This window comes from Aquarana catesbeiana, linkage group LG08 (genome assembly GCF_042186555.1).
Source record: "Aquarana catesbeiana isolate 2022-GZ linkage group LG08, ASM4218655v1, whole genome shotgun sequence".
In the NCBI taxonomy this organism is placed as follows: Eukaryota; Metazoa; Chordata; class Amphibia; order Anura; family Ranidae; genus Aquarana; species Aquarana catesbeiana.
The window spans coordinates 256879570-256899439 of NC_133331.1; the positions used below are offsets into that span (position 1 = coordinate 256879570).

Below are 19870 nucleotides of genomic sequence, written 5' to 3' on the forward strand. Positions count from 1 at the left end.
TATATCATTTGATTTTGTGTATTACACAAACCCAGTCTGGTTATTATATATCATATAATTTGTGTAGTGATTAATATTTCACTTCGTTTTATTCATTGTTTATGTTCACTTATTAGCGCGATTCATGTGTTTGTATGCATCCCTAATCATTTCTGTTCCTACCCTCATACCTTTTAGTTAGTAAAAATCACTATGACTCTGCAGTAGTTGCTTTCTATAAAGACTTGATGGACTTGTCTTTTTTCAACCTCACCTACTATGTAACATTTTATTTCTACTATAATACAGGAAAAACCAGCACGTTGCCTGCTTTCCGTGATCGTTGTTTCTGCTCCTCCCCTCATACCTTTTAGTTAGTAAAAATCACTATGACTCAGCAGTAGCTGCTTTCTATAAAGACCTTTGGCACTGGAGTCTAGCGCAGTCAGCAGGGAGAGATACTACGCTACTCATTTCTGACAACAGCACACCAGCTGGACAAACAATAGTAAGTAGATCTTCACTTCTTTTGCCTGTCTATGGCTGTTAGCTCTACTTTCTTTACTACAGTCAGGTAAAATGACTTGCTACCTTACCAGTACAACTGAATGCAGAATATACAGGTAACTGATATGAACTCTGAGAGAGTCTTGTACAGAATAATCCTCCAGAAAGACTATGATTTTTGAAATTTAAACACTATTTTAAAAATGTTTTTAGTTTTAATTGAATCATTTGTGAAACATTTAACATTGCAGTGCTTAAAATAAGAGGCTGTTCGTGCAAGCTGAAATTAAAAAATAAAATGGGGAAAAAAACACCAATTTTAGAAATATAGATCTTTACGTCCTTTGACATTTGTCCATGGCTGATGGCTTTCCTTGTTTGACCAAGGTCAGGCAGCATTTAAACTTGCAATCTTATCAGTTAAAGAATGCTAATACAAATCAATACAGAAAATTGATGCATCTGAAAGCGAGTTTTGCACAGAATAATCTGTCAGAAAGACTAGGGGTTGATTTACTAAAGGCAAAAAGAATGTGCTTTTTTCAGGTGCAGTTGCTCTCATTTACCCCAGTGCTTAGTGAATGTGGTGAAGCTTCACTTTGTAAAGAATACTCAATCTGGTGCAAAGAATTGGATGATGGAAATCAGCAGAGCTTCACCATATTCCCTAAGCTCTGGGTAAAATGACTGCAACTGTACTTGCAAAGTACACAGTCTATTTTCCTTCAGTAAATCAACCCCTATGATTTTTGAAATGTAACACTTTAAAAAAAAAAGTGATTTTATTTTAATGTAATCACTGCTGAATCTTTTAGAAATGTGGTCCCTTTAAATAAGAGTTTGTTACAATTTTGAAATAAGAGGCTGTTCTTGCAACCTTTAATTTTGACAACTACTGAAAAAACAAACAAAAAAAACATCCCACCGGTGGTAAAACTAAGTATTAAAAAAAAATCCCAATGATCCGAAAAGGTGTAGAACCAATGAGCCCTCCACATTAGAGATTTATAGAATATATATATATATATATATATATATATATATATATATATATATATATATATATATATATATATGCCACGATTGACTGAATCATTTTTGAATGATGCCCCTTGGCTGAACCATTTCCCTTATAGTCTTTTCATGAGCTCAAAAGATAGTCTAATAGTCTACAGTATTAAAGAACCCAGGGCAATGTTTGGGATAGATGGCGAGATAAATAAATGTTTTAGTCCACTTGCTTTGCTGCTGGTTTCAAGTAATTTCACCTTAGGACTGGTTATTTCTCTAAGATGTTTGTAGAAATAACTTGGGCACCAGTTCTGTTTATAGACATAGATTGAACATCAATTTATTTTCAGCCCAAAGTATATAGGAAAGAACAATCAGGATACCCCACATCACACCACGGGGTTGATTTAGTAAAGGTAAATAGACTGTTAGTTTTGCAAGGGAATTTGCCCTAGAGCTTAGTAAATATCGTGAAGTTTAACTTTTAAAAAGGATATCCAATCACGTGCAAGAAAAATGAAAAAATAACTAAACGCATTTTTGCTTGCACATGATTGGATGTCGGAAGCCAGCAGAGCTTTACCTCATTTATCCAGCTCTGGGGCAAATTCCCTTGCAAAATGAACAATTGCAAAATGATGTGATTTGGAGTATCCTGATTGCTCCTTCCTATATATTTTGGGCTGTAAACCCTCTGTTGGTTGAACTGGATGGGCTTGTGTATTTTTTCAACCAGATTAGGTATGTAACTATTTCATCCCCATGACTCAGGCTGGCTTCTGATCCTTTCTCTGATCCTCAAGATATTATCTGCTCTAGTGATACTATGTTGGCTTCTGTGTGCCCTGTGCTCACCAACTTACGCCACTAGGACAAACTCTTGTGTGATTGGCTGGCTTGATAAATATTCATAAATCAGAAGTTAACCCCGTAACAGGAGCTTAGGCATACTCAGAAGTAAAGAAATACCTAGGCAGGCTGCAGCCTTAAACTGGCCATACATGCATATATTTCTCTATCCATGTTAAACAGCATAGAAGGATGAATCTCCCCTGCCAGCTATTATATTTGGACAGCTGGCAGAGGCACCACTATATCCCTCATTACACTGGCATCAGTTATGGGTAGGCAGTGGATTTGCGCTATATACACACCTGGTTCAAGGTTTAAGTTTTCACCATTGACGTAGAATTTTGATCAAACTCTGTTCCCATCCCCCTCCCAACACCTATTCTAACTAACCAGTGCAAGGGTGGATTGTCACTACCTACAGCGTAAAACTTTCTATTTTTTCCTCTGCAGGTTTTGACCACAGATGGGGGACGTTGCTTTGCGTTTTTACAATGCAGGCACTTTTTTCCCCTTTCTTTCCTGAACTTTAATGGAATGTCAAAAAGTGACATTCCATTAATTTTTATGAATGGCTGCTCATCAGCCATGCATAGCGACACAGGGTCAGATGGCTGCGTAAAAATGCAGACAGGTTGCATTTTTCAACACTGCTCTGCCAATTAATGTAGAAATGTGAACAGGACACATAGAAAATCATTGTTTTCTGTGTGCCCTTACAGAGATCAGCAAGTCTTTTCTACAGAACAGTGCAGCTCTCTGCACTACTGTGAACTTAAGAAAATGTTGTAGACATACCTATTTGCAGGCTGCTCTGGTCATGTGATCTCCTCTGTGGCAGCCAATGCCAGCTGCAGGGGAGAGAAGGTGAGTTTTGACAATAGATGGAAATGCGTGGGAATATGATGTCACCGATAGACTTTAATGGCCCATCTGTTGCCTGCACTCCCTTCTGTCATCAGCAGCTGTACTGGCTGACACAGGGGAGTCAGATCACAAGACCAGACTTGATAGGTCAGTATAAACCTCTATCTTACACAGGTTAGGTAGCATAGGTGTTAGGAGGGGGGAGGGGACAGTTTCAGGGATAGTTAGGTTTTGCCTGCAATTCCACTTTAATCTTTTCAGCTACTGGCCAAAGTGAAAGATGCCGGCAACCCCTTCGTAAAAGATATTAGTTTTCTTTGCAAATGAAAATTTCTTTGCCGTGTCGGGCACCAAAATATAATATGCGGATCAGAGAAGTACTGAACACACTGCATATAACAAGGTCCCCAAATTTACATATCCATGTAATTTTTAATGTTATGTTTAATAATTGAGTTTCTTTATTTTTTCTTGTTTTGCAGTGTCTGGATTTGTTTTAACTTATTTCCCACTGAGAGGTAAGTAAATCATTTCTTACTAGTGTATTTTATTATATTCCTTGTACAGGCTGCCATATCCAAATCTCCATGCGCTGCCCCCTAATCTCCATTCGGGGGTCCAGACACATAGATTTCTACGAGTTTTTGAAGCACATGCCTGAGGCTCTAATTGGCTTCAAAAAGGTTGGGCTCGAGGTGCAGAGCACTGCTCCCGGTGCCCACCCATTTGTGACATTAGCGAGTCAACATTAGCTATTGTCTTCTGGCTTCTCCTATCGGCCAATCAGGACAGGAAGTGGGTCTTAGGACCAGATTGGCCGGGAGGAGAAGCTGGGGAAGCCGCGACCTAGATGGGGTAAATGCAGACCTGGCGGGGGGAAGGTTTGTTTGCCGCCCCCCCCCCAAAAATGGGGCACCAGCCACCACTGTCCAAACCATTAGCATCTAATAAAACTACAATGCATGTTGACAGGGCTTAGCACCCATCTGCATTGCCCTGCAATACACACAGTATATCACAAAAGTGAGTAAACCCCTCACATTTTTGTAAATATTTTATTATATCTTTTCATGTGACAACACTGAAGAAATTACACTTTGTTACAATGTAAAGTAGTGAGTGTACAGCTTGTATAACAGTATAAATTTGCTGTCCCCTCAATATAACTCAACACACAGCCATTATTGTCTAAACCGCGAGCCAACAAAAGTGAGTACACCCTTAAGTTAAGATGTCCAAATTGGGCCCAATTAGACATTTTCCCTCCCCGGTGTCATGTAACTCGTTAGTGTTACAAGGTCTCAGGTGTAAATGGGAAGCAGGTGTGTTATATTTGGTGTTATCGCTCTCACTCTCTCATACTGGTCACTGGAAGTTCAACATGGCACCTCATGGCCAAGAACTCTCTGAGGATCTGAAAAAAAGAATTGTTGCTCTACATAAAGATGGCCTAGGCTATAAGAAAATTGCCAAGACCCTGAAACTGAGCTGCAGCACTGAGGCCAAGACCATACAGCAGTTTAACAGGACAGGTTCCACTCAGAACAGGCCTCGCCATGGTCGACCAAAGAAGTTGAGTGCATGTGCTCAGCATCATATTCAGAGGTTGTCTTTGGGAAATAGACATATGAGTGCTACCAGCATTGCTGCAGCGGTTGAAGGGGGGGGGGGTCAGCCTGTCAGTGCTTAGACCATACGCTGCACACTGCATCAAATTGGTCTGCATGGCTGTCGTCCCAGAAAGAAGCCTATTCTAAAGATGAACAAGAAAGCCCGCAAACAGTTTGCTGAAGACAAGCAGAATAAAGACACGGATTACTGGAACCATGTCCTGTGGTCTGATGAGACCAGTATAAACTTATTTGGTTCAGATGGTGTAGAGCGCATGTGGTGGCAACCAGGTGAGGAGTACAAAGACAAGTGTGTCTTGCCTACAGTCAAGCATGGTGGTGGGAGTGTCATGGTATGGGGCTCCATGAGTGCTGCCGCCACTGGGGAGCTACAGTTCATTGAGAGAACCATGAATGTCAATATGTACTGTGACATGTTGAAGCAGAACATGATCCCCTTCCTTCGGAGACTGGTCTGCAGAGTAAAATTCCAACATAACGACCCCAAACACATCTCCAAGATGACTACTGCCTTGCTAAAGAAGCTGAGGGTAAAGGTGATGGACTGGCCAAGCATGTCTCCAGACCTAAACCCTATTGAGCATCTGGTTGGCATCCTCAAACGGAAAGTGGAAGAGCGCAAGGTCTCTAACATCCACCAGCTCTGTGATGTCGTCATGGAGGAGTGGAAATGTCAACCTGTGAAGTTCTGGTGAACTCCATGTCCAAGAGGGTTAAGGCAGTGCTAGAAAATAATGGTGGCCACGCAAAATATTGACACTTTGGGCCCAATTTGGAAATGTTCACTGTGTGTTAAATTATTTTGAGGGGACAGCAAATTCACACTGTTATACAAGCTCTACACTCACTACTTTACATTGTAGCAGAGTGTCATTTCTTCAGCGTCACATGAAAAGGTACTAATATATATATATATAGACAAAATGAAAAAAAAGTTTTGCCTTTAGTTTTGCTTTGAGTACTTTAAGATTGACCACTTAATAATGTTGTTGTGTTGTTTGTTTTAATTCCCAGAACTCATTCATTACTGTGTTTCAATGTGATTACTTTTTAAGAAAGTGAAGAATCTGTTAACCATGGCAAATAAAAAAATCCAACTGTTATCATTCTAGCTCCTGTTAATTAAATCTGTATGTTTACCAATAGGAAGAGGGGAACCCATTCGTCTGATCTTAGCTGATAATGGCGCTAAGTGGACCGAGGATGTGATACAGCTTCCTGATTGGTTTGCTGGAAAATGTCCTTTGAAGAAAGAATCAGTAAGTTCAATTTTAAAACCTTTTAGGCACCTAGAGACATTAGATGATCCCCTACCTACTATTCCAGCAGAAGTGTAAGATGACTGTGATGTCTATGAAGTATCAAATATCTTAGAAGGTACCTCTGGCAAAGCTAAGAAATGGTGGTGGGAGTATTGGTTTGGGTGGAAGTTTTTCCACCAAGGTTCCACGAACATAAAAGCAGTGTTGGGAATGACTGTTTTTTTTTTTGTTTATGGGATTGTTGAGCCATGAGAGAATGTTTCCCCTAAATCTGATATGATCTTTCACAGGTGTTTGGTCAGCTGCCTCAGTTCAGTGATGGAGACTTTGTTCTGTATCAGAGCAACGCCATCCTGAGATACCTAGGACGCAAATTTGGTGAGTCTATTTATTGCATACCACTGCTATATACTTTTTTTCTTTTTTCTGAATAATGTCCCAAATGGGTCATGCTTCCGCTTTACCCAATTGCAAGAGCACAAAAACTTGGATGTATACTGTGTCCTTGGAAAATGATGGTTCACAACCCTATCTTCATTAAGTATCACAGTATCCATTTGTGATTAGCTTCAGCTAAAGTCGGATGTATAAAGGTTTTTGGGTAGGGCTGTTGCATACAGTGAAGCTGATTATTATATTTAGTTTCACCTCTCCAGAACCAGAATGCAGTGAGAACTCATTCAAGTCAGCTACTTTTTCACATTCTACATGAGCTTTTAAAACCTTCTTTAAAGAACACAATTTTACTAGATCCTGTCCTGATGTTGGGTAGAACACAGCAGTTTCTGCCTAATCCTTTCACCTTCAACCCTTCCACACTATCCCCCATGGCATGAATAAAAAGTAAAGTAATGAATTAAAGTAAAGCCAAAACTTTTTTGAATGGGTAAAATTCCTGTGTCAAGGCACAACAGGAAGTAAGAGGAAGTCACTACAAAGTATGGAAAATGTTCTCCAAACTAAAACGCTACCACTAAGAAAAATGTCCCTATTGGAAGATTTCTCCTCTATTACCGTTATGGCAACAATTCACATTTTTTAATTTAATTTTTTTCCTTTTTCAGTCCTAGTGACAATGGTCACTGGAATAGAAAATGAATCTCTTACACAGTACAGTGATAAAAACAAAAGACAAAGGTTCTAATCCTTGCTTACTTTATCCAAAGACACATTAGAGTTGCTATAACCCTTGCTTACTCTTTCCAGACACAGTACAATAGGTGCCGATAGATCTGCACTGCAACACACAACATATACTGTGTGTTGTGAAAAGAAAAAAAAAAAAGGTCCAGGTCTGGTTTTTGTTCCTTTGACATATGTTGGCAGTGCATTATAAATGAAAAAATTGAATTACCTGTAATAAAGGTTTCATTTAGCTTGGTATTTAAACTGGTAAAACTGATAAGTACAGCATCATTCTAGCCCAGGGGAGATCATAATTTATTTTAATGAAAACAAATGGGGGGCTTTGAGGTAACAAACCTCGGGACTTTAAAGGTGTTTGTATAAGTAGTAAGGGATTATCAATTCATCAACAATATTGCATAAAACAAAATTTTATTATACATTATTTTAAAAAAACAAAACACAAGACAAGACTAGATACAGAAACTCATAAAATCCAATGAGACATAATGCATGAACAATACCACTTTCTCAACATGTTTCGCTCTGTGGAGCTTCTTCAGGAGACTTTAGGTGTGGCATCATATTATACTATAAATCACAAGAAAAAAATACTCATGTTTAGGTATACATAGATCCAAACATAAGGCATACATCAATTATTTGAGCATAATGCAAAAAGCATGACATAATAAAAATTTGTTATCACAAAAGGGCAAAGGGGCCCCTTTGTGATAACAAATTTTTATTATGTCATGCTCTGTAAGAGCGGCAAGGATGAGGAATTCTCTTCCACAGGCGGTGGTTTCAGCAGGGAGCATCAGTAATTTCAAAAAACTATTAGATAAGCACCTGAACGACCAAAACATACAGGGATATACAATGTAATACTGACATAAAATCACACACATAGGTTGGACTTGATTTTCAACCTCGCCAACATGTAACAGTAACAGTAAAAGGTAAGAGTAGTCACTTACTTTTGCCTCCTAAGCCTGCCACCTCAGGTATATATCACAAGAAATAGAGATAAACCAATAAGCCTAATTTAATACGGTTTGAGAAAATCTTGCAAATTAGGCTAGTCAATAAAGTATACAATCTACAATAGAGGATGATTATCCATTTATAACAAGAGCTCCTTAATAATGATTTTATGTAGCTTTACTTATACACTTTCATCTTGTCATTCAGGTGTTGCTGGAAGCAATGATCATGAGGTCGCTGTCATTGACATGGTAAACGATGGGGTGGAAGACCTGAGACAGAAATTGGGCCGCTTTGTGTTCTTTGAATTTGTACGTATGGGCCAAAAAGCAATATTTGAATTTTTTTTTTTTACATGTGTAACAGAATAGGTAATTGTCTGAATGATAGGGCAGGGAGTAACTGTAAGTTGCAGTCTAATAAATAATTGCAAAGTTAGAAGCAACAATGCAAAGCAAATTTGAGATGAGCATGCATACACTGCAGAATATTACAAAACAGATTATGAAATCTGCACAAACATGGACTCTTCACAGCAATGTCTCTGTGGCTCAGTCAGGGTAACAAGTGGCTGCATAGCATAGTGTCTATGAGAGAAACTACAACAGAATCACTGCATCAGTAAAACAGTTCAGAACACAAACAACTACTTTTTATAAGGGTAAGTTCCCTTATAAAAAGCATCCCTCTTAGTGAAGTCCAGAGTAGCTCTGGTACTACTGGTGATCAGGTGGAGGGATCTGATGCTTGAGGACCCCACTGGAACAGGAGTGTTCTAGTAGCAATCAAGGAGGTTCTCCCCAGAGAGGCTGCATGCTACTAGGTTCTCGTGTGGCTGCCCCCACGCTGGTTCTGACAGTGGGGTGCTATCCACCTAGCTATTTTCTAGGCTAATAGGCGAGGAAGTGGTAATCAAATTGCATTGGGGGCTGGGCACTGCCCTAGGGAACATGTACTAACTCAAATTTTTAGTTTTTTTAAAATTTGTTGGGGAGCAGCAATTTTAGTAATGCTTAACCGCTTGCTGACCGCCGCATGTACATTTACCTCGGCCGAATGGCACGGCTGCGCAAATGGGCGTACCTGCACGTCCCTTTGAATTTGCCGCCGTGCCAGCACGCACGACTCAATGTCCGCCAGGTGCCCGCGGTCGCTGCAGAACGGTTAAGTGCCTATGTAAACAAGGCATTCCCTGTTCTGCCTTGTGACATGACAGAGATCACGGTTTCCTGTCATCGGGAGCAGTGATCGATGTAATGTCACTTAAAGCCCAGCCCCCCCACAGTTAAAATCATTCCCTAGGACACACTAAACCCTTCATCGCCCCCTAGTGGTTAACCCCTTCCCTGCCAGTGTCATTTACACAGTAAGCAGTGCATTTTTATAGCATTGATCGCTGTATAATTGACAATGGTCCCAAAATAGTGTCAAAAGTGTCCGCTCTGTCCGCCATAATGTCGCAGTCATGATAAAAAACGCAGATCGCCGCCATTACAAAAAAAAAAAAATGAATAATAAAAATGCCATAAAACTATCCCCTATTTTGTAGACGCTATAACTTTTGCAAAAACCAATCAATATACGCTTATTGCGATTATTTATTTTTTTTACCAAAAATATGTAGAAGAAAACATATCAGCCTAATCTGAGGAAACAAATAGTTTATTATAGATATATTTTTGGGGGATATTTATTATAGCAAAAAGTAAAAAATATTGCTTTTTTTTGAAAAAAATTTTTTTGTGTATAGCGCAAAAAATAAAAACCGCAGAGGTGATCAAATACCACCAAAAGAAAGCTCTATTTGTGGGAAAAAAAGGACGTCAATTTTGTTTGGGTACAACGTCCCGCGACCGCAAAATTGTCAGTTAAAGCGACGCAGTGCCCAATCGCAAAAAATGGCCCGGTCATTCAGCAGCCACTTCTTCCAGGGCTGAAGTGGTTAAAATGAAACTGTAAAAATGCAAAATTCCTTTAAATAACATGCCTGGGATGCCAGGTATACAACCTACTACAGCAAAACTGACACTTGCAAAGAAAAAAAAAATGTTGTTTAAATTGCCAGCAAATAACAGATTTGGCTACCCACTTCCTTTTGTAACAAAATGGCTGGGGATTTCTCTTCATATATAACAGATACTGTATATCCTAAATAAGGGTTTGGTATAGATGTTAATGGGAAACACCACACACAATAAATAAAATGCAAGTCTGACATGGATGTCAAAGGGGATCCTGTGCAAAAAATAAATAAAAAAATGGGTCCCCCAAAATCCATACCAGATCCTTATCTGAACATGCAGCCTGCCATGCCAGGAAAGGTACAGAAAGGTGAGCATGCAGCCCTCCCTTTGGTAATTGACTACTATATATGACGCTCCCACTGAAATGGCACAGAGTGCAATGTTCAGAAGAACGCACCAACCAAAGTTCAGAATGGACCTTGAGGGCATCCCTATTGCACACATGATTTTGTGCCAATAACTCCTGCAGTATAATTTTTTTTTCTCCTTTCAGTACTTCCTCTATCTGCCTGATTTGATGTATGCAGGCAATCATGGGCATTTCATAGGGCTGGTTCACACCTATACATTTTTTTTTAGTGCTTTTTGCAGAAACACACTACAGTCCATTCAACATGGTTTCCTATGGGACACGTTCACATCTGCCGCTACTTTTGGAAAGGGTCAGGGACTTTTTGAAAAGCAAGACGGTATGTTTTTGCTTCAATAGCCTTCAATGGAGAAGCTATAAAAAAGCATGTAGTGTCTTTTTGCCGCATTTATGCCACGTTTTGCATTTTTTAATCCGCCCAACAACAAATTTGTCCCAATGAAAAAAGCATAAAAATGCAAAACACATCAAAAAAAGCACTGCAGAAATAAATCACTGTGAACCAGGCCTAAAATAAAGTTAAACACAAAAATGGGATAGGAAATGGTCTTCAATATAAATAGACTGAATAAAAGTTATTACAATTACTGAGATGTTCTTATTAAAGTCACTTTTGTTTAACAGGAAACTGGGAAGGAGAAATATGAAAAGGATCTACCAAATCAGCTATCAGCATTTGAAAGGATCCTTTCTAAAAATTCGAATGGAACCAAGTTTCTGGTGGGAGACAAGGTAACTCAGCAGCTAATATCAGTAAAGTAAACTGAGTAAAAGATCTGAGGAGAGGAACTATATGGGTTTAATTGGTAGTGCTGATATTAAGTCCACATACTGTATATCAGAACACCTGATGAGCACAAGAACACCAGACCCAAACCACATAGATGATTTTTAGCAGTGTAACCAAAAATCACCCATTGCACTGGTGATGTATTGCATGAATCATTGCTAAAAAACTTCCAAGAGTGTGATCACAATTAGTAATTAGCCAAACATTCTTGTTTAGATTTTGGAGAAGGAGATGGCACTAAGCATGCTGTAGAGCAGTGGTCATCAGCCCTGTCCTCAGGGTCCACTAACAGGCCAGGTTTTATGTATTACCTTGGGGAGATGCAGACTAGAATACTGCAATCACTGAGCAACAAATGATATCACCTGTGATGTATTTCAATTATCTTGCAAACCTGGCCTGTTAGTGGGTCCTGAGGACAGGGTTGATGACCACTGAGGAAGCAATAGTGTTGATTTACTAAAACTTGGAAGTAGAAAAACGGGTGCAGCTCTGAATGTGAACCAATCAGCTTCTAACTACAGCTCATTCAATTAAGCTTTTGACAAAAAACCTGGAAGCTGATTGGTTTCTATGCAGAGCTGTGCCAACTTTTGCACTCTTCAGTTTTAGGAAAATCAAGTGCAATGTGACTGGATATTTAATCATCTATCTGACCTGTGTCCACTGAGCATTGGCCTGTCAGCAGCTGCTCCATAGAAATGAAATAACTGCTTGATCTGGCCAGATTAGGCGCCTTTATATATATATATTGTCAAGAGTATTGGGATGCCTGCCTTTACACACACACATGAACTTTAATGGCATCTCAGTCTTAGTCCGTAGGGTTCAAAATTGAGTTGACCCACCCATTGCAGTTATCAGCTTCAACTCATCTGGGAAGGCTGTCCACAAGGTTTAGGAGTGTGTCTATGGGAATGTTTGACCATTCTTTGATGTTGGACAAGAAGGCCTGGCTAGCAGTCTCCGCTCTAATTCATCCCAAAAGTTTTCTACTGTGTTGAGGTCAGGACTCGCTCATCCATGTCTTTATGGACCTTGTTGTGTGCACTGATCCAAATCATTTGGTGGAGGGGGGATTATGGTGTGGGGTTGTTTTTCAGGGGTTAGGCTTGGCCCCTTAGTTCCAGTGAAAGGAACTCTTAAGGCGTCAGCATACCAAGACATTTTGGGCAATTTCATGCTCCCAACTATGTGGGAACAGTTTGGGGATGGCCCCTTCCTGTTCCAACATGACTGCGCACCAGTGCACAAAGCAAGATTATCGAGTTTGGGGTGCAGGAACTTGACTGGCCTGCACAATTTCTTCAATATCTTTCTGTTCTAGAAGCACATGATTAGAGCCAGAGTCCTGACCTCAAACCGATAGAACACCTTTGGGATGAATTAAAGCGGAGAATGCGAGCCAGGCCTTCTCATCCAAAATCAGTGTCAGACCTCACAAATGTGCTTCTGGAAGAATGGTCAAACATTCCCATAGACACACTCCTAAACCTTGTGGACAGCCTTCCCAGAAGAGTTGAAGCTATTATAGTGTGTATGTACATGTAAAGGCAGGAATCCCAATACTTTTGACAATATAGTGTATATTAGCCAACTTCAGTCCCTTTGTCCTGGTATGGTTCAGAGGAAACAGACTGTTAAAAAAACTGATTCTTAACATTGTAAATGTTTCTCAAATATACCAAAATACTGTGGACATTTTGAATGGTCTTTGTGAGATTTAAAGGTATAGAAGAATGGGGCAATTGTGTCTCAATTGGCTGGAGTGTGTAGTACTCATTTTCAATTGTAACTATTTCAGATGTCTCCCAAATGGACCAGGGCAATTTTTACACTTCTGTTATGAGCCTGTTTTTAAAACAATAACTTTGTCATTACTAATACATCACAAATAAGGCTTTATGTTAGTGATATTGTCTTATAAAACTTATTTTTATTTTGTAAGCAATCCATAGACAAAAAGTGTAGCAAAATTAAAAATATATACACTTTTTCTACTTTGATCAGTGTTAGTAAAAAAAAAAAAAAAAAATATATATATATATATATATATATATATATATATATATATATATATATATATATATATATATATATATATATATGTGTGTATATATATATATATATATATATATATATATATATATATATATATATATATATATATATATATATATATATATATGTGTATATATATATATAACAAAATAATGCAAAGTTATTCACAAATGAAATAATTTTTTGTTGCACTAAAAGAGAAGTATGGTCAAAGGAGTGTACTTACTTGTGCTCTTGTTTGACCCAGAATCAGCTGACAAAGGACTAACGCCCCCTGCCAACTGTTGGGATCCACCCAGATGCCTGACCGGCAGCTGGCTCAGCTTCTCAGCACCCCACCCTCCGCTCCCACCCCCTCTTCAGCCTAACGCTCCAGTGAGCACTGGAGGGGCAGTGCAGAGAACGGTGGCTGACAGTGCTCAGAGCGAACCGAGATCCGAACGATAAGTGTTCATGTGATCGCTCATTTCTCAGGCTTAGAGCCATTTCTCAGGCTTAGAGTCAGACTGATGCTGCAGCATAGAGGAGAGTATTTTTTTTTTAAGAATCCCTCACTTCTCCTTTAATGTCACACTAAAAAATAATCATAATGATTGTAAAAAAGCTTAAATTTTAATTGTTACAAAATAGAAATAAACAAGAAAATCATTAGGGAAAAAAAGTGAAAAAGAAGTCAATTAGGACTGTTTAGGAAAAACAATAGGTTAATAGGGAGTTAATAGGAACAAAAACTTGTTTTTATACTTGTTAGGTTGCTTTAACTGATATCCTAAACAGATTGAATCTATCCCTTTTTGATCTGCAGATCAATAAAACAGCGTAGATACAAATGTAACAATGTTACACAGCAATTTCTGGCTACCATAGTGACAGCTGGTAATTGCCAGCAACTGCCGGTACATAAAACTAGGGCAAGAACCAACATTTACTGTGCAGAGGTGTACTGAAGTCCTACAGATAATTACAGACACTCTATCCTCAGGGCAGGTGACCTCTCTCCTGACACTACAGCTGTCACACAGACAACACAGTGGCTGATGAGTTTGGTGGCCGGCGAGGACAGAGCCTGATGGGGATTCAGAGTTCACACACTAGTACACACTAGTTCCCCATCAGGTCCGCTCCCCTTGTAATTGACAGCAGGCAATAGGGGGATTCAATAGGCAACAGACAGCCTGCTCTTGACTATTGACCCTCCCATTGCTTTCTTTCAATTACAAGGGGAGCAGATAAGATGGGGAACTAGCCCTTCATCTTCCCCTTTGGCTCCACCTACTGTCACTGCTTGCTAGGAGCCTGTCTATAAAGCCAACATCCTTGACAACCAGTAATAGATGGGGAGGGGAGGAGAGGAGTAAATGCCGCTCTGATATACAGTGTACAGAGACAGGCACTCTGTGTGCCAAGTTTGAGTAAATAGGTCATTATTTTTTTAATTTAGTGCAGCCATAGATTGCTGACAGAATATTATTATCACCGTAAAAAGTAAAGATAGGATGATCACAAATGTTTCTTTCTACAGATTTCCTATGCAGACTACAACCTCCTGGATGTCCTTCATGGTCACCTCAATATCTTCCCGGACTGTCTGTCTGCATTCCCCCTCCTCACTGCATACAAAGCCCGCATTGCATCACGAAGCAACCTCAAGGAATATCTGAACTCTGAGGACTGTAAAAACAGACCATTTATTCCAAAACGAGGCTAAATACTACTGGTTCATGTTGACTTACCATACAGAAGTCTACCTCTTATATTATTTAGAGTAAACCATGTGCTCTTTATTGCTCCCTTTCTCATGTCACATTACTCTAGCAATCCCTAGATGGCAGCTGTGAAGCTCTGTGTAAAAATGCACTTCATATTGGAACACAACAGACTACATTTGCAAAGCAATAGTCATGACAGCACAGTGGGCGTAATTATTGTGTAATAATTTGCAATGTACGTGTGGAGTGCTGCGTAGATTGATGGCACTATATGGGTACCTTAAATTAAAAAAAATAGGGATAATTGTAGACACGCACCCACACTCTCTCAGGTTGAACTGGATGGACTGGTGTCTTTATTCAACCTTACTAACTATGTAACTATGTAACATCAATGAGGAGCAAAGATAAGGACAAGTAATGTCTCTCTTGAGAAGAGGAGATTAAGGGGGGATATGATCAACGTGTACAAATATATAAGGGGTCCATATAGTGAATTTGGTGTTGAGTTATTCACTTTACAGTCAACACAGAGGACAAGGGGGCACTCTTTACGCCTAGAGGAAAAGAGATTTCATCTCCAAATATGGAAAGGTTTCTTTAAAGTAAGAGCTGTGAAAATGTGGAATAGACTCCCGCCAGAGGTGGTTCTGGCCTGCTCAGTAGATTTGAAAAATAATTAGCTGTCTAATTACAAACCGCGCTCCTGTGCAAAATAACTCTATATAAAACAACATATTATAAATAAAGAAATCGTGAGAATTGTGAAATGATATCTGCCAACTGAATAGTGAAAAATAAGCGAAAAATTGATCAAATTAATCGAATGTGCAAAATTCAAAGAAAAAGTCCACCATTATTATCCAATGTGTACGACAGTTATGTGTCAAAATAGTGTTCAGAGAATAAAAATTAAACTTTAAAAACAGAGCTTCTGGGTGGATAGAACTTCTAGACCAATCTTTCTTGGGTACAGCGAAGCATCAAGTAGCAGTCGCCATCACCAGCCACACAGCCTACTCACCAGATGGAGGTGACTCCCATGACAGGAGTGTCATAACTGTCGTACACATTGGATAATAATGGTGGACTTTTTTCTTTGAATAATTATTTTTCATATCTTTCCTGGTTTACCATTATAACGTGCTGCTCCCCAATTAATTAATTTTCCATATGCGCGAGTAGGTATTTTTACCAATCTTTCCCAGCTCAGTAGATTGCTTTAAGAAAGGCCTGGATTCTTTCCTAAATGCACACAATGTAACTGGGTACTAACATTTATAGGTAAAGCTGATCCAGGGAAAATCCGATTGCCTCTTGGGGGTCATGAAGGAATATTTTCCTCTGCTGTAGCAAATTGGATCATGCTTTGCTGGGGGTTTTCGCTTCCTCTGGATCAGCTGTGGGTATAGGATTGGGTATATGGGACTGTTTGATATTATTTTTTTATTTATTTATTTTTTTGGTTGAACTAGATGGACTTGTGTCTTTTTTCAACCTGACTAACTATGTAACTTCACTTATATCAGGGATCGCTAGAGAACTGTGACATGAGAGATAGAGAGCAATAACAAGTTTACAACAGCCTCATTGCTGGGATCTGGACCTCGTAGTAACCCTAAATAATTTGTGATATTTTTTCTTTTAAAAATAAAACATTTTTCATTTTAACCCTGGTTTGTATTTTTTCTTTACATATTGTGATATAGGCTGCTATTTTTGTTATAGATTTTAATACTTATTATTAGTAATTTGAGAAAAGCACTCCACCCTGTGACAAAAAATATTAGCTGCAGTAGTCTCCCCTCCTTGTTGACCAAGTAGAAATAAAATCTAATACTCCTTAAAATCTTAGTAAAATTGGCCATGCATTATACAGTTTTCCTTTAGATTTACCAAAACCATATAATATGAGGCCAAATCTTAAGTCAACTACGACTCCTTAAAATCTTAGTATGTCAATACAGAGGAAAAAAGGGCTCAGTCAGATGACTTTAGAGCTTAGGCATGGGAACAAATTACACAGTGTTCTCAACAGATATATCGTGTAACGACACCCCGAGTATGAAAGGGGTTAAAGTCGTTTAAGACATTCCATTTCCGAACACAAAGGCAGCTACCGAACACTTCAATCAGCTGAACAAGGAACCCATACAAATAATTCTCCCCCAAATATGAGACAAGGCTCTGTCTTGAGGTTCAAGCAGGAATGAATCTTTATTAGAACCAAAAAGTCTTTATATACAGTTAACCACTTGCCGACCGCCTCACGCCTATATATGTGAGCAGAATGGCACGGGCAGGCAAAATCATGTACCTGGTACGTGATTGCCTTCCCGCGGTCGGCGGTCGGCTTTTGTCTGGCAGCGATCAGAGATGAGGGGATCTCCGATCGTGGCCCCCCCTCGTGATCACTCCCAGCAAATGAGAAACATCCTCTGCCTCTGTGTAGTACACAGAGGCAGAGGATGTGATGTCATCTCTCCTCGGCTCGGCAGTTTCCATTCCGGCGCCGAGGAGAGAAGACATGTGAGTGCACAACACATACACACACACACACACAGTAGAACATGCCAGGCACACTTTACACCCCCGATCCCCCCCAATAACCCCTCCCCCCCCTGTCAAACTGACACCAAGCAGTGTTTTTTTTTTTTTGTTTTTTTTTTCTCTGATTACTGCATGGTGTCAGTTTGTGACAGTTAGAAGTGGTAGGACAGTTACTGTTAGCCCCCTGTAGGTCTAGGATACCCCCCTAACCCCCCCTAATAAAGTTTTAACCCCTTGATCACCCCCTGTCGCCAGTGTCACTAAGCGATCATTTGATCATTTTTCTGATCGCTGTATTAGTGTCACTGGTGACGCTAGTTAGGGACGTAAATATTTAGGTTCGCCGTCAGCGTTTTATAGCGACAGGGACCCCCATATACTATCTAATAAATGTTTTAACCCCTTGATTGCCCCCTAGTTAACCCTTTCACCACTGATCACCGTATAACCGTTACGGGTGACGCTGGTTAGTTCGCTTATTTTTTATAGTGTCAGGGCACCGCCGTTTATTACCGAATAAAGGTTTAGCCCCCTGATCGCCCGGCAGTGTTATGCGTCGCCCCAGGCAGCGTCAGATTAGCGCCAGTACCGCTAACACCCACACACGCAGCATACGCCTCCCTTAGTGGTATAGTATCTGAACGGATCAATATCTGATCCGATCAAATCTATACTAGCGTCCCCAGCAGTTTAGGGTTCCCAAAAACGCAGTGTTAGCGGGATCAGCCCAGATACCTGCTAGCACCTGCGTTTTGCCCCTCCGCCCAGCCCAGCCCAGCCCAGCCCACCCAAGTGCAGTATCAATCGATCACTGTCACTTACAAAACACTAAATGCATAACTGCAGCGTTCGCAGAGTCAGGCCTGATCCCTGCGATCGCTAACAGTTTTTTTGGTAGCGTTTTGATGAACTGGCAAGCACCAGCCCCAGGCAGCGTCAGATTAGCGCCAGTACCGCTAACACCCACGCACGCACCGTACACCTCGCTTAGTGGTATAGTATCTGAACAGATCAATATCTGATCTGATCGGATCTATACTGGCGTCCCCAGAAGTTTAGGGTTCCCAAAAACGCAGTGTTAGCGGGATCAGCCCAGATACCTGCTAGCACCTGCGTTTTGCCCCTCCGCCCGGCCCAGCCCAGCCCAGCCCACCCAAGTGCAGTATCGATCGATCACTGTCACTTACAAAACACTAAACGCATAACTGCAGCGTTCGCAGAGTCAGGCCTGATCCCTGCGATCGCTAACAGATTTTTTGGTAGCGTTTTGGTGAACTGGCAAGCATCAGCGGCCTAGTACACCCCGGTCGTAGTCAAACCAGCACTGCAGTAACACTTGGTGACGTGGCGAGTTCCATAAGTGCAGTTCAAGCTGGTGAGGTGGCAAGCACAAGTAGTGTCCCGCTGCCACCAAGAAGACAAACACAGGCCCGTCGTGCCCATAGTGCCCTTCCTGCTGCATTCGCCAATCCTAATTGGGAACCCACCACTTCTGCAGTGCCCGTAATTCCCCCATTCACATCCCCAACCAAATGCAGTCGGCTGCATGAGAGGCATTTTCTTTATGTCCTCCCGAGTACCCAGGGGCGGACTGACCATCGGGCAGTTCGGACGCTGACCGAGGGCCCGTGGCCAGTAGGGGGCCCCATGGCAGCTTTCACTTCGGGGCCCGACCTACCCGTCAGCTAGCTGTGATTGACGGGCAGATCGGGTCCCTGCTCACTGCTAAGAGACTGTAGTGTATACAGACCTCTCGTGATGCGCTCCTCCTCCCCCCCGCCGGCCCCTCCTTCCCTCCCGTCCATCCCAGGTGCTTGTATCTGTCATCACCTCGGACGGACAGAAAAGAGGAGGGGCCAGCGAGGAGGAGGAGCGCATCACGAGAGGTCTGTATACAGCCGCTTCCCGCGCTACTCTGCATCTAGGAAGGAAAGTGCAGCAGCTTGTACCACATGCTGCTATTCAAAAGTTGCTGCACAGCTTCCCACCCACAGTGTCCCCCTGTGCCCCCCACCTCCCCACAGTGTCCCCCTGTGCCCCCCACCTCCCCACAGTGTCCCCCTGTGCCCCCCACCTCCCCACAGTGTCCCCCTGAGCCCCCCACCTCCCCACAGTTTCCCCCTGAGCCCTCCACCTCCCCACAGTGTC

The 19870-nt window shown here is 41.0% G+C and overlaps 1 protein-coding gene across 1 annotated transcript; it reads left to right on the forward strand.

Annotated features, from left to right (window-relative positions):
• Window positions 1-372: 372 nt before the first annotated feature.
• On the forward strand, window positions 373-16843 carry LOC141106354 (glutathione S-transferase P 1-like). The gene is made up of 7 exons (XM_073597069.1): window positions 373-487; window positions 3696-3731; window positions 5991-6103; window positions 6397-6484; window positions 8426-8529; window positions 11237-11344; window positions 14986-16843. Coding segments are annotated over exons 1-7 (636 nt in total). The 5' UTR covers window positions 373-486; the 3' UTR covers window positions 15172-16843.
• The last annotated feature ends 3027 nt before the right edge of the window (window positions 16844-19870 follow it).

Coding starts and splice junctions, on each gene's coding strand:
- LOC141106354 (XM_073597069.1), top strand. Junction 3,732..5,990: donor AACTTATTTCCCACTGAGAG/GTAAGTAAATCA, acceptor GTTTACCAATAG/GAAGAGGGGAACCCATTCGT. Junction 6,485..8,425: donor ATACCTAGGACGCAAATTTG/GTGAGTCTATTT, acceptor CTTGTCATTCAG/GTGTTGCTGGAAGCAATGAT.